The following is a 14,691-nucleotide window of genomic DNA, read 5'->3' as shown; positions in this document are numbered from 1 at the left end:
TCCTCATTTGATGCGCTGTCTTTCAAATTCTTATTATCAGGTACATTTATCTCTGTTTATTTCTTAATGCATTATTTCTATTCACTTTACCTGCATATGCTCAAACAGGAGTTCACCAAAACACCCACGTTTCCTTTTAACCTGCCTTGCGTGGCCCAATATATTGCTAGCACTGGCTTGCTCCAGGAAGTGCACCATGCTGCCAAAGGTGGCTGAAAAAGCACACAGATTATAAAACATACATTTATTTGTAGGACACCAAGTATAAAGCTGGTTATAGTCCATCTGAGGGAACAAACAAAACGCCCTGAATACTCTTCAAAATATTGCTTTTTTCTTTAGGGCTGTATAAGAAGAGTCATTTGTTTGAACTTTTCAGTGATTACAGAGAAGCTGGGACTGGCTCACACGCCCACCATGTGGACGCATCGCAAGTTAGCTTAATTTCAGGAATTTCAATGTATTCTATTTCACACATGACAGCTCATCAATTACGGTTTGGTTTTTTATTTAATAATTCGGTAATGGTAATTTTTCCCACAATAATGATCCAAACAGTAAATACCAAAAGCAGAAGAGAATACTATAGCAGAAGATGCTGGAAGGGGCATGAAACGCAGCAGTCAGGACAGTTATAGTGCAAGTAGGGCTTGGGACACCCAAATGCATGTCCAGTCTCTAGAGTGGAGAGGCAGAAGTCGAGTGTGGGGAAGATGATGCGTAAGTTGGTGGTGGGCTAGACTGGAGAGATCTCTGCCTGCTATTAGGATTTTTACTTTTCAAGTAAATATTGTGCACTGTAAATTTCTGCTTCAGTCTTCTTTTGTGACAGCAGCGCAGGCTAAAGAGTTGAGAGTAAAGCCTGACAGATAGCAGTAATACATAGCAGTAATCATGTTCTGACTGACAATAACAGTAAAGAAGAAGCAGAGAGAAAATCAATACAAACAAGCAACGATAGCGCTCATGTTGCAAAGCATTCGGGGAGTCCGGTCTCAATGGAGTTAACGTTTTAAAGGACCCGGGCCATTATGCAGTAAGAGTACTCCTAATGAGATTCTAAGAAAAGGTAAAGCGTTCGTAGTCTCTCAGGCATGAGAGGAGTATTCAAGGAATACACATTTAAGGCATCTACTGGAGTACTGCTAGAATTTTCAGTCCAACATATCAGACAGTAGGAATGCTTGAGATGCCCTTTTTTCCTTATTACAACAATGTTGCACGACTAGCAGTAGCTCTTTAGTGTCTGTGAGTCTGCTCCATTAATCCTGTACACTCCAGGGCATCTCTACCCCAGTGATGCTAAGGTGCCTCCTGCTGTCTTCTCATTAGCTTGGTCTTCTGCTTGCGATCCATGGCGTCATCCAGGAACACAACGGAAAGTTGCTGTGGCTTGTAAGTACCATTTTGACACTTCAGCTTGCTACAGCCGGGACTGGGCTCCACCAGCCACCACAAGAGTCTCCCCAGTGATGTAGGCAGAATCAGGTGAACAGAGGAATGAGACGGAGCCAGCGCAGTCCTCAGGCTCACCTAGCCTGGAGGGAAGTCAGGTGAAAAACATTAGAAAAACATAGACCAACATCGCTGTATGCGTACACATCTAAGCTGAATTTTTTTGCAGTTGCCAGAAGAGTTTAAGTTAAATTTAAAATGCTCCCAGCTGGGAAGAGGCGAGGACAGATTGCAGGAGCACTACGAGGGATGCACCTTGAGGCAAGTGTGACTACAGGGGTCCCTCATTTCCCCCCCTTCCCATGGGACATCCCAACTCCTAACCTGGGGTTCCAAGTTTTCACAGTAGAGTTTGACAATGGTCAACCTACCAGGTGGATTTATCTTAGTCTTTAGAGACTAGATAGGAGCCCTTACATCAAGTCCTGACCCTCGGCCACTTTGGAAGAAACATGCAGACAACACTGATGGGGATGGGGTACTAAGCCCTCATGTCTCCACTTTTAATATTAAGCAAACCGCATATAAATAAAATTACATGTGGAGTGTGCATTAATTTTTTAAATCACTCACTTCTAAGCACAGCCCCCCACTTAGTTGTAGAAGTGCCTCCCTGTCTCCAGGTGAAGGCCCGCTCTCAATCAAACGCGGTTTTTAGAGAGCGAGGACTGCCCATAATGAAGCATGACACCTGGTGGTGTGAGAGCACAGTCCTTCCAATTTTTTGATATGCCCAACACCCCACAGAAAAAGGCGTAGTGCGCCTTTTTCCATCTTAGAATCAGACACTCATTCACGATAGCTTCTTTTTGTGTGTATCTGCTTTAAAAAAATGAAGGGTTTAAAAAGGCTAATTTTCAACTAACATGTTTATTTTGAAGTGGATAGACTGTCACTGTTTTTTAAGAGAAAAGACTTTCAAATTGCTTTTTGTCTGAAGGGAACAGACTTATAGGTTTGTTCTAAACAGCCAGGTCCCATTGGCTCGTTAGGGCAAACCATTCCCCACTTGCCCTATTCAAGCATACCGGGGACCAATTGGCGCGTTCAAACGGCTCTTCTTGGCCTGTTGAGTCAGCCAGGCTCCCATTGGAGCGTTCAAATGCACTGGGCTCCCACTGGCATGTGAACGAGAAAGGTTTCAACTAGCATGTTCAAAGAAGCAAAGTTCTTTCTGGGTATTTAAACAAGATGGGCAAATGAGAACCACCCCGAGCTCTACAAGCCCATCAGTAGAGTTAGCCTTTTGAGAAGATCTCCTGACATCAGTCTCTCCATATCTGGGGGCGCATGGTTTCTTTAAACATTTTGCAACCGGATAGAACAGTGACTGAAAGCCTTAGGCAGAGATAACCAAGAGAAAGATGTGATCACCAGAGGGACTGACTCATCATTTGATTCTCTGAGGTTAATCAAATAAGAAAAACAAATTGCCCCATACTTCCATACCTCGGATTGGGGTGGCTTATAAAATGGTCACTCATTATGACTACTTAAGAGAGCGCAGGAATCTGCCTACACCCAATCATGTAGAGCTGGAGTAGCTGCTGCAATGGAAATGTAATATGTTTTAGAAAAGGAAAAACGCTTGTGGGTTTCCTGATCGAGGACTACACATGCTTCGCGGTGAACATGCGACACATGCCTCGGGCTGCCACCAAGGTCATTGCCCCGTCTCAGAGCTTCAGCCACAGAAGGTAGATAGAAAGAAAGTGGTTTTAGGCACATACCTTTGGACACCGAGTTTGGAAATTAGGTAGTTCATTGTAGACTCATCTCTCCAGAGCTGTTGAGTAAAGCAAAGAAAAGGCAACCAACTTAGTCATGCACTCAAACTGATGCACCTAAAGATTAACACACAAAAGACAAACACAGGGAGAGATGATGGTGAAGACATATGTGCGAGGATCTCTAGCTGTAGAGCCACATGAACACACAGGACACACTCAATCATACAGATGAACAGGAAGGCATGCATGTGAAAGCACAATTCCAAATATGTGCCTGACAGGAAGACACGCTCAGCAGCAGTAAACAAAACAGGATGCGCCATCAAGCCAGTGAAAAAGGTAACATTACTCTTCATTCTACAACAGGACTCTTGCAGAGGTTTGTTCATGGCAAGCACAAAAATAATGTTGGCGTATCCAGCAGCTCCTACAAACAACAGTGTTTGCGTTCCAGAAATGCTCGGTGCTCCTTTTTGCAGACTCTTGCCCTTCTGGCCATTTCGTGCCATTCAGAAAAACTCCTACCTCATTTATTCATCCATGTATATACCTACATCTAAAAATAAGTGAATGAATAAAAGAATGCATATTGACGGTGTCACTGAAGGTAAATCATGAGGACCATATCCAGGGTTGCTTCAAAAAGGAATACATTTCATTACAGTTGGCTAAACGCTACTGAACATGAGAAAGAGGTTTATGGAAGGCAATGATTTTAGATGCCATCATAGCATTGACCTAGATTGAAAGCTGTTTGGTAAATCAATGCTTTCAGATCACACTAGCGTAGAAGCCAATTTACTAACCTCAGAGTGAAAACGAAGCCGCACCAAGACATAAATAAAAAATACAAAATGCCAAGTGCAGTTAAAATGGTCTAAGACAGGGGAGTTAAACACAGGCTCAGGCGGGTCGGATCCAGAACTGAAATGCACAAAAGATACATTTGCATAAAGTGAATCTAAAAGCAAATCACTACATAGTCATGGGTTATGCTGAAAATCAGCCTTTGATTTGGCACTTGTCGCCCTATGTTGGACAATCCTGTTCTAAGAGGTACGGGTATTCCAACATAATCTACTTGGGGGACTAAAAGATCAGTGTGTCAAAATTTAATTTAGGATATTACTCATGCTTATATTACCTGCATAAGGTGTCCTGTAATGTACTACTAAAACGTATTCAGTTTTACATTCTCCTTCAGGCAAACTGGTCCACTAGACAGCTGGCCTGCAATTTCCATGGTGCCTCAGACATTTGTGCCAGATATAAAACCCCAGGGGCGGACCTGAGACATATCATATGGCATTGCCATCAGATACATATAAACTGGGCTACTATACACTCCCAAATGGAATGTTTCACGGGTATCCAACAAGTCTCATCCTGGGAGGCAGGAGCCTAGGGAATATATGCCAGGCCACACAAACGCAAAACCGTAACACTTTTTCTGGATCTGGCCCTTATACTGGCAAGAAAACCAATCTCAGCACGTTTGAAACAGTCTACCTCGTCGAGCCCAGATCAATAGCCGAACACATTCACCTGCTGGGCAAAAGCCGAAGCAGGGGTGATACACAGAGAGAACACAAGGGGGCAAAGTCGCCGCCCGAAGGCCCACAGATGCTCTCCCCGTTGAAAGACCCAGCCCCAGAGTCCTTCTTGGAACCCCAGACTTGAGATTCCGACACCTCATCCTGAAGGACAAGTACCTAATCCACCCCTCATTTGGACCTCAATCCCAGGCTCCAAACTTTAATATGACCCTAACCAGAAAGAGCCTCATCTAGCGCCTACTCCACCCCAACTTCCTACCATCCTAGTCCAATTATTGTTTATCCGTCAAACAGATCAGCATGCTTGTATGTTTAACTGTTCAACCTGGAATGTATGTAATGACATCAAGTTTGAACTCTGGGAAAGCATTATACTTGTAATATGTATGAGTATATCTAATGACTTTTTCGAAAACCCAATAAATAAACATGATTAAATGAATCATGCTTGTCAACACAAACACAAACAAGCATTGGCAAAGCCAAATGCTCTTGCCTAGCTGGCGTTAGGCTTTGCCAATGTTATTTTCACAATGCTGTACAGCATCAGAAAAAAGTAAAATGATTTTGTCAATGCAGTGCAGCATCGTGAAAAAAAATACATCGATGACGCAGCCACGAGAAGGATGCTGGTGTACAAGTGTGCGGACATATGCACGTCTATGTCACGATGCATGCCTGCAAATGGACCATAAAGCAGGTGCCACCATTTTTTGTTTACCGATCCAAAATGGCAGACACCACATGATAAGTAAAAAAAATGTTTTTGTGCAAAAGTGCTTAATGCACTGCAGAGTGGTCCAACAGCAAGAAGCAAATAGCAGCTGCCGGCCCTTTCAAATTTTTCAAAAAAGGTAATAGGCCTGCGCAAGGTTCTGGCGGCATAGAGGAGAAGTTGGGGGGAAGCAAAAGTTAGTGAGGCAAATTTAATACAACTAAATCCGGGTGGAAGAGAGTGGAAAAGAAGCACACAAGAAAGGGAGCCGAACAGAATGCAAGTTTGAAGTACACAGGGGGGAGAAAACACAGGGTCAAGGGGAGAAGAATATGAGACAGAGTGCAACATAGACCACAAGGAAGGGGAAAGAACACAGGCAAAAAAAAAAACAACAGAGCGCAGGGAGGAAGATAATCACACAAGGGAGTATGGTGCAAAACACATACTCTCATTAAGTGCTTAAGCAAAAAGTAAAAGCAGTTCCCTAAAAGTGACCAGCGGAAGGATGGAAGTCAGCCAATCAGAAAGATGGTAAAGAGGCTATGCTCCATGGAAGTGACAAAATCAAGATGTACAAGTTAGGGGAAGGAAAGCCATTGAACAAGCAGAAAGCGAATGAGAATGGCAATAAAGCTAATCAATTGTAAGCAATGGGCCATCTGTAAAGCCCTCTAACTTCTTGAAAAAACCCCAGTAGGTCTTTTGCAACCAGACAGTGCTGTCTGGTAAGTATGAATTAAAAATGTGTTAGGAGATCTTTTAGGGGAACTACAGGCAAGAGACCAATAGCATAGGTGATTCCTATTTGTACCTTTCATGCAGAAAACAGTAATACAGCCTCTCCCTCTGCCCCACTTTCCCTACTCAATTACATGTTTCATCTACTTGAATTGGGCGATGCCCATGTACTCACCGCTGAGCTGAATTTAGTCTTGATGAGCCCAGGTGCCAAACTGTTTATTCGGATGTTCATGGGTGCCAACGATGGGGCCAGTGCCTTGGTCAATCCGAACAGAGCAGTCTTACTTACACTGTAAGGACCAAGACTCTGAAAGATTCAAAAGAATGATCTCAAGCAGATCTACATTAAAAACACCCACAATACCTTTTCAACCCTGTTCCTCTCCCAGAAATTAGAACTTAAGTTCAAGGTCTCCTAAACAGAACCGTCAAACTGATTTAGATGAATGAGTGACTATTTTATAGTGTCAAATTGGAAGTCTTTAAATGCCTGGAGTCAACATGGAACAACTGTGAAGGGTCGCCAATGGAATGTGAGATGGTCACATGCACTTGTTATGATGAGATGCATGACATGTCCGTATAATCAGAGGTCGTCTAGTGTTATTTATTTCATGTGTGAAACAATGGTTCTGGGTCCAGTATAGTAATCATACTGGCAGTCAAACCTTCACTTAACAAATTCTATGGACTGGGCACTAGTCAAAGATGGCTGCATGTTCACACATTATAATGCAGCCATAGACTATGCCTATAGTCCCATTTCAAAACAAGGAACAAATGATTCTCCATCAAATCAAGGGAGCTGTTTGATTCTAGACATTTTGGCATTATCCTGGCAAGAGCCAGGTCTCTTAAGCCTTCTTTGATTTCCAGATAGTTTTAAATGGTTCTTATCTGTGTCCCGGAATGGAATTCCAAAGATTAGCCACTTATATGGTGAACAATGTACCACCAACCTAGAGTGGAGTGTTCTCTTCTATAAATATGTTTTGATCTTGACTTGGATGAAAACTGGACCTTTGCCATCGATTACCCTATTGGTAATGCATAGGACACTGAAAGTTGAAGGGCTAGTGATGGAAGCCAATGAATATGCTTTGCCTGTAAGGCATCGTGGAAATCTATATAAATTACTTGTTTAAGTGGAGTGCTTAATTGCTGTTCTGAGTCTAGCTTCTACAGTGTTCAATTAGTAAGCTGGCGCGCTGGGGGGCAAAGTTTGGGTTCTGAGGAACTAAACTACTCTTTGCTACATCACGACAACTTATGTTGTCATTTTAAAGAAGTATATCTAACACAGGAGAAAAATAGTCACTTACTTCCCTTTAAGTATTTTTCTTACTACGATGAGGGAGTACAATTAATATACAGGTCATCTGCAGTAAACAAATTAGCCAGTTAAGGAAATCTGATCACAAGTAGAGGTTTGCTGGCTCACAGGGAAACAGAAATTGTCCCAACTAACCCATACTTTTGCATGGATAGGACAGTCATACGTGCGTGACTGATATGATTAAATTTGCCCAGTGTTAATGTCCTGTTTAGTAATCCAGTCATCCCTTGCCTTGAAGTGTCAGAAAAACACTTCACTACCGAATAAGTGGGCATTGACATTATGTTGGAATAATTTACATAGCAACATTCTGCATTGGTATAAACTTTACAGTGCCAGTGCAGCAACAGCATCAGATTGTCCAGATGGGTGTGAGATAGCCATTTAGATACCTATGCCACCATGATCCACGTGTAACATGCGCAGCATACATTCAATCTTGGCTGGGTGAAACAAGCCTAACATCATTTTAGGGTAAAAAAAGTACCACTGGGCTTAGTTACAATATACCCTGTTATTTTGAGAGCTAGAAATCTTAAGAACTATAGCCACTTAACAATGTTTTGCTAACTATCAGCAATATTGTAGTCAATGAATGGCTATTGTGTACCTCAATTTGAAGCCTTATTTTTCTGTGAGGTTTCTTATGGAAAGAGCTGTTGCCTCACATTGGTTATGTTACTCTGCGAGAAATGGGTGGGCACAGATCCAAGTTAAAATGTAAGTTGTCGCAGACTGGATGAGAGTCACCCGATAATTCTGTAGTGTGAGAGATGCCTTGAGATGGCACCCTGTGAAAGTACTTTCAAAACTCAAGAAATGCCGCACAGTGTCACCCTGTGTTGACAGGAATTGGACAGGAATCCCAGGAATTGGAAACCCACTTAGTGAAGAGGCCTTCGGAAGTCCCCCTGCATACCCTCTTGTTGAAAATGCTGCTGTTCCAGTTAAAACTAGACTCTAAATCCTCATCACTTCAAACGTTCCTACTGTCCTCAAAGGACAGGCTGAAGTTTTAAGAGTAGAGTATCTCACCTCGAAAGGAACATATCCTGCAATAGAAGACACAATGACAATGGCTCCACCCCTGCAATGAGAAAAAGAAGAGTAGGTTTTTCATTTGGAACTTTCCCTGCCCCCTTCATTCTTCACAGTGCCAAATCCCTAGTGTTTCTGCAAAGTCTCACATGCAGAGTAGAAAATCAATCAGTATGCTGTGCCCTTTCAACAACTTTATTCCTGACAGTTTTTGTCTTGACTCTCTTGGATGCTTTGTGCTATGAATAGACTTAGACATATCCAAACCACACTAAAAGGGGAACCACACTACAGCAGTTGAAGCTTCAGGGTATGGGGTTGTGGCAAATCTTAACTGAATTGACTGTGGTTCAGCCTACCACTCCCGTTTTGTTAAAGAGTTGATTACCTTGCTTGGGTAACCCCAAGGACCTTCCAGGTAGACTCTTAGGGCCTGATTACGAGTTTGGAGGTCCTATAACAGACAGTGCAAAGCGCCATCTGATGTAGGACCACCAAAGCTATGGTGCTGCCTCCAGCCAGATTAGAAGTTATATGCTGGTCTGACGGTGAGCCCTGCGATGGTCTGACAGCGGCAGTCTGGCAGAATAACTGAAGAGCATGACATGCAGATCACCGCTCTCAGAGTGCCAACTGCACCTTCCTGCACGGTGTGGCATACATGCCACACCAAGCAGGAACTGGGGGTTAAAATCCAGGGAGGCACTACATGTGCCCCCCTTGCATGCACCCCTGGGCCCTTAGGAGGCAGGGGCCTTATTAGGGCCCCTTTAGTTGCCTCACCGCCACTCTTTTCATGAAAGGCTCACCGCCATGAAAAGGATGGTGGTGAGGCAACTCAAAATATTCTCGGTTTGCCGATGCTGCACCACCAACATCTTTCTGACTCTGACTGCTGCACGAATGCCATGGGATCCTGGATCACTGGTGGTCACAGAGGTTCTGTGGCGGTCCGACTGCCGCAGTCATAATACTGCGGGCAGTCTTGCAGTGCACGGGTGGCGGGAACTCATAATCAGCCCCTAAGTGTTCACAACTAGACAAACAGTTCTCGTCAAAACAACTAAATAAATAGAATAAGCAATTCTTGACGCAAGGGGGTAGTTAGTCAAATGTGAGATAACACTCCTAAATCTGTATGAATATTCCTCCAGGAAAAGAAGACCTCTTTAACAGACTTTGTTGAAGGACTGCACAAGATGGCCAAAATCAGTTGCGTCCTTCCTTGCCGAGGCTTGACTAGAGGTGTTCATAGATAAAACCATGTGAAAAAATTGTCATCTACACAAAAGGCTACATTGTGCAAGAAGATCTAAAGGATGGAAAGTGAAAAACCTTGAGATGATTTTTAATGGAAGCTTCCGAAAATATGTGTGCTGGACGAAATTTTACAAGCACAAGGTGCCTATCAATAGACTACTGAAGGAAATAAACTGGAGAGTAAGGGCCTCAATTGGGGTTTGGGGAGATTCCTGACCCGCCAAACATGTGGCTCCACTGTCCTATTTTAAGGTGCAGGAAAATCCATTTCTGGAGTCTCTACACTAACACTGGAAACAGCCTGTCTGCCACAGGCCTACTGCCTTTACTGCTTTTGCAGTCCTTACATGCAGATTTTCCCTACCTGGGTCTGCCATGCACAGCAACACGGTCTGAGATAGGGGAATTAAACAATGTCTCCATGTACAGGCAGAAAATTCCCAGGGCATAAGGACCATTGTTTTTTTTTTTTTTTCAGAAACAGACCTACATTTTGAGGGGTGTACCTGAAAACACAAACAGGCATGTTCAGCATGCCAACATGACATGTTAGCTCATTGTGCATACATTTCTAACTTAAGTGCTCCCACACTGTTAGTGGAAGTACTGTTGTCAGGTAAAAACAGCTGAAAAGTAAATGTACCTTATACAAATAGAGAGCAGTACACAGCGCTCGTTTGGGGCATGCGAGGAGCCGAGAACAGGATGGATCTGCACCCGGCGGCGGCACAAGCATTAGCCTCCAAGCTGTTTCATAATACTAGAAACTAAAATTTTCGAGGTGGGAGCAGACGTCTTCCTACTTCACAAAGAATTTGCGCCAGACTGTTGCCAGAGTCATTGAAGCGGAAACAAGGCTTTCTACTTTGGAAGATACAGTTGAACAACTTTCTTCTGATGTGACTCGCCTGTCCCATAACGCAAGGATCCTGTAGGACCAGACAGAAGACAAGAACAGAGCAAGGCACAATAACCTACTCTTTATAGGGTTTCCCAAGGGTACAGAGGGCCAATCCCCTTAAGACTTCTTGGAACACTGGATCAAGAAGCTTGAGCCCGAAGGCCTTTCTACTTATTTTGTATTTGAAACTGCATACTGTTCCCCATCTCAGAAACCTCCCCCCAGGGCGCCCCCCCGGCCGCTAATTGCCTGCTTTCTCAACTACTGTGATGGAGATGAACTAATGTTTCAGTCCTCTTGCATAATAATCTTCCCTGATTATACGCACAGGGTACAGACCCTACGCAAGTCTTTTGACCAGGTCAAGGCAAATTTTCGCTCTATGCATCTCCTACATGTTGTTGTTCCCCGCCAAATTAAGGGCTATACATTACTTCAAAACTGTATTCTTCGAATCCCCTAATGAAGCATGGGCCTGGTTAACAGAGCAAAGCCACTTCGTGTTTAACCCTCCTACCCCGTGAGGTACCTTGGACTTGAATCAGACAAGCAAGCACGACCAGAAAAACCAGAAGAATACAAGGCAGCGAAAGATCTCCCTGGAGGCTGGCGGGCCTCAAGGGGGAAGATGCAGCCTCAGACTCAGATGGAGGAGGAGGAGGACGATCGAGGGGGAAGAAATGACGGGCCGGCAGCCCAGACAGATGTGGACCAACTGACCATTGAATCCTCCAGTTGAGTGTCTATATAATGTCTAGATCCTTTATGCATGTCAGCACCAATGTATCCTACATTATTGCCTTAAGTACATGTAGTGTGGTGGGGACCTTATGGCGCGCCTGTATACCAACTCGCTCCCAAGTTCATAGCTAGTTCTATGGTTTTGTTGGAGATGGGTGACAGATGCTTCTTCGTGGGGTCCTGTAGAGAGGGGCAGTGGTTGTTTATTTTTGTTTTGTTTGTTCCTCGTTCCAGGTACAATGCATTGTTACGACACTTTTGCTTGACGCACAGTTCAAATGCCAGTACTGCTCCTTCTCTCCAAGGCTAGTTGGACAGTCCTGCCCACGGGTTGTTATGATCTCCAGAGGCTCAGTCCCCATATTGGTCTTACCGTTCCTACCATGCCGAGTGTCCTAACAGTAATGACCTGGAATGTCAATGGCCTACTTGACCGCATTAAGAGGGGTGTCACCTTCCAGTTCATACAGCCATACACACCAGGGCTGCTGCTGCTGCTGCAAGATACACCTGCAAGGTCATAATTGTAAATTTGTGTCCCAGAAAGGATACAACAGAGTGTTCCACGTGGGCCATGCCAGGGATCCAGGGGGGCGGCTCTCCTCATACAGAAGTCCCTACCATTGGCTGTCACGAAGGTGGTTGGCGACCTCCAGGGGAGGTACATAATAGTGGAAGTTACAATATTGTGAATGTATATGTCTCACCTGCCCTAAACCAGTCCCCATTGACGGTCATTAAGGGCCTGATTGTGTTGCTTCCTCCCGAGAGGACCATCATTGGGGGAGACTTTTATGATACCATGGAAAGATAAGATCGGTTTAGTTTCAGAGGGGGAGCTCAGAGACATAGCTAGGCCTGGGGGACTGGGTGTGAGGGTTAGGACTTACTGATGCTTGGCGCATAAGGCACCGGGAATCATTGGAGAACACTCACGCTTCCGCTGCCCATGGATCCCTGTCTTGTATTGACGATGTATTCCTTCTAGGGGACAACCTCCTTCAATGCGCTGTGGCCCAGATTCTGCCCTAAGACTTATCTGATCGCGCCCCTGTTCTAATTAGTTTCGGTACGCCTACTCCAGTCAAACCCCCGATCTGGTGCCTAAATACTTGGTTTCTTCAAGACAAAAAGTATAGTATTTCTCGGGAACAAACTTTCTAGCTTTCTTCATTTGAATGAGGACTCAGTGCAGTCAACGGCCACCTTTTGGGAGACCGTAAAGGCTTACATGAGTGAGGGCCTGCTCTAATGTTAGGGGAATAGAGCATGACAACATTTCCCAGATCATAGACCTCGAAACTTCTATCCGGGCTCATGAACACACAGATCCCCAGGCACTTACCAAGACAGGCATGCGCCAATTGGAAATTGATAGACAGTCTCTCCAACAATTGAGTCTGGATGAGGCTTGCCGTTGTTGGATGGGTTCCCTGTCTTTCCACACATGATGCGACATACCGCATCATTCCTCAAGTGCGTGGAGACTCCGGGCACTGGGCAATGGAATCCCAAGCGATTTCTACAGTAGTTGCCCAAATTACGAAAACGTACATGCTCCCCAGCCTCGCCTGGCCCAGGAGCTGGAGTCTTCCTTGGTTGCTGAGCTTCACTTGCCTTGCCTCTCAGCCGTCTAGAGAGTGAGGTTGGAGCAGGTCTTCATGGCGGAGGAAGTAGACGCGGCTTTGTCGGATTTCAATGCCGGCAAAACGCTGGGATCCGACGGATATCAGATGGAGTTTTATCGCAAACTTAAGACCGACATCGTCCCACCCCTCCTCCTGTTCTTCGACAAAGTGATTAGCAAGGGCCGCCTGCCCCCTGCAGTTGACCATGCCACGATAGTGGTCCTTCCCAAGCCTGGCCGACTGCCGACTACTTGCCCCATGTCCAGGCCGATTTCTCTTTCTTAATAGCTAAGTTAACATCAATGCCAAAAATTTGGCTAATAGGCTTCTGACTCTTCTCCCTTCCCTCGTCCACCCAGACCAATCTGGGTTTATCCCCTGCCAATGGACCAAACATTGCATTTGTCGAGTACATGTGGCTCCATCCCGAATAAGGGTTTTGGGAGACCCAGCGGCTCTCCTAATTGACATCGAGAAGGCCTTCAACATTGTTGACTGGACCATCTTGGAGGAAACGTTTGCACCACATGGGCTTCTAACCTTTCTTTCGTGACTACGTCAAAGTCCTATATACTGGGCCGAGAGCCAGAGTGTGCGTTATTGGGATGCGTCACGTGAATTTCGGATAGGGCGGGGCACCCGCCAGGGATGCCCATTATGCCCATTGCTATTTGCTCTGATTATAGAACCTTTGGCGACCTGGGTGAGATGCGACGCGCAAGAATGGGGCTTCAATTGGGGCCCCGCACAAGAGGACCGCATTGCCCCCTATGCGGATGATGTCCTGTTGTTCATGTCTCAACCAGCCAATATGGGGCCCAGGGTCCTCCAAATACTATACCTTTTCGGGGATGCGTCAGGTTTGCAAGTTAATTGGAGTAAGTCCTTGTTGGTTCCACTCCAAGGCGATCGACGGGATGAGGACTGAGAATCTCAGATACCAATACATCGGATCAGCTCTCTGTACCTAGGAGTATACATCTCCTGAGAGCCAGGCTTAACATACAGCCTAAATTTGAATCCTGTGACTTGGAAGGTTTGTGATGATAAGAGGTGATGTGGTACTCTCCCGCTGAACGTTATGGTCAGAGTTTCCCTTTTTAAGATGATGGCCCTCTCAAAACTCCTATAGGTCTTGCAAAATGATCCAGCATATATCCCACAGGCATGGTTTGATGCCATTTAGACCATGGGACGCAGATTCATTTGGACAGGGGGCCCTCCTAGGAAGTGCACATGTGTGACATATGATGGAGGACTGGTTATAGCCGACATGAGGCTGTATACTGGCGGCTCAGCTTCTCCCAATCAATGACTGGTTGCACAGGGGTGGGAATATCCCGCTTACAGGAAGGAGTTCGCCCTGTTAGTGCTTGACAGAGTGATGTCCAACCTTTTTGGGGCTGCTATCCCTGCAGCTCTCCCAGAGGTTACCCAGGTTGTTTTGAAGGCTTACTCTGGAGAACCCCACTGTGGAAGGGAAAATGGTTGAGAACGTTGGCCTCCTTGGCTGGCTTCTGCAGATGGGACAATATAGGGATCTCAAGGCTTGGCGATGTTTGGAGGAGGGGGGCACATGAGGTCCTT

General features: G+C 45.1%; 1 protein-coding gene across 2 annotated transcripts in view; it reads right to left on the bottom strand.

The window, feature by feature from the left end:
* Positions 1–491: 491 nt before the first annotated feature.
* The window catches only part of LOC146859197 (dehydrogenase/reductase SDR family member 4-like), an 89,944-nt gene continuing 75,744 nt past the window's right edge, over positions 492–14,691 (bottom strand). For both annotated transcript variants that reach the window (XM_085649876.1, XM_085649875.1), the window contains 4 exons: positions 8,572–8,623; positions 6,373–6,507; positions 3,186–3,241; positions 492–1,538 (listed from right to left, as the gene is read on the bottom strand). In XM_085649876.1, coding sequence (XP_085506002.1) covers positions 1,424–1,538; positions 3,186–3,241; positions 6,373–6,507; positions 8,572–8,623 — 358 coding nt within the window. In that variant the 3' untranslated portion in view covers positions 492–1,423. The remainder of the gene's footprint in view (positions 1,539–3,185; positions 3,242–6,372; positions 6,508–8,571; positions 8,624–14,691) is intronic.

This window comes from Triturus cristatus, chromosome 3_2 (assembly GCF_964204655.1).
Source record: "Triturus cristatus chromosome 3_2, aTriCri1.1, whole genome shotgun sequence".
In the NCBI taxonomy this organism is placed as follows: domain Eukaryota; kingdom Metazoa; phylum Chordata; class Amphibia; order Caudata; family Salamandridae; genus Triturus; species Triturus cristatus.
Note: the sequence above shows the minus strand (reverse complement) of the source record. Positions and strands in the feature narration are given on the sequence as shown.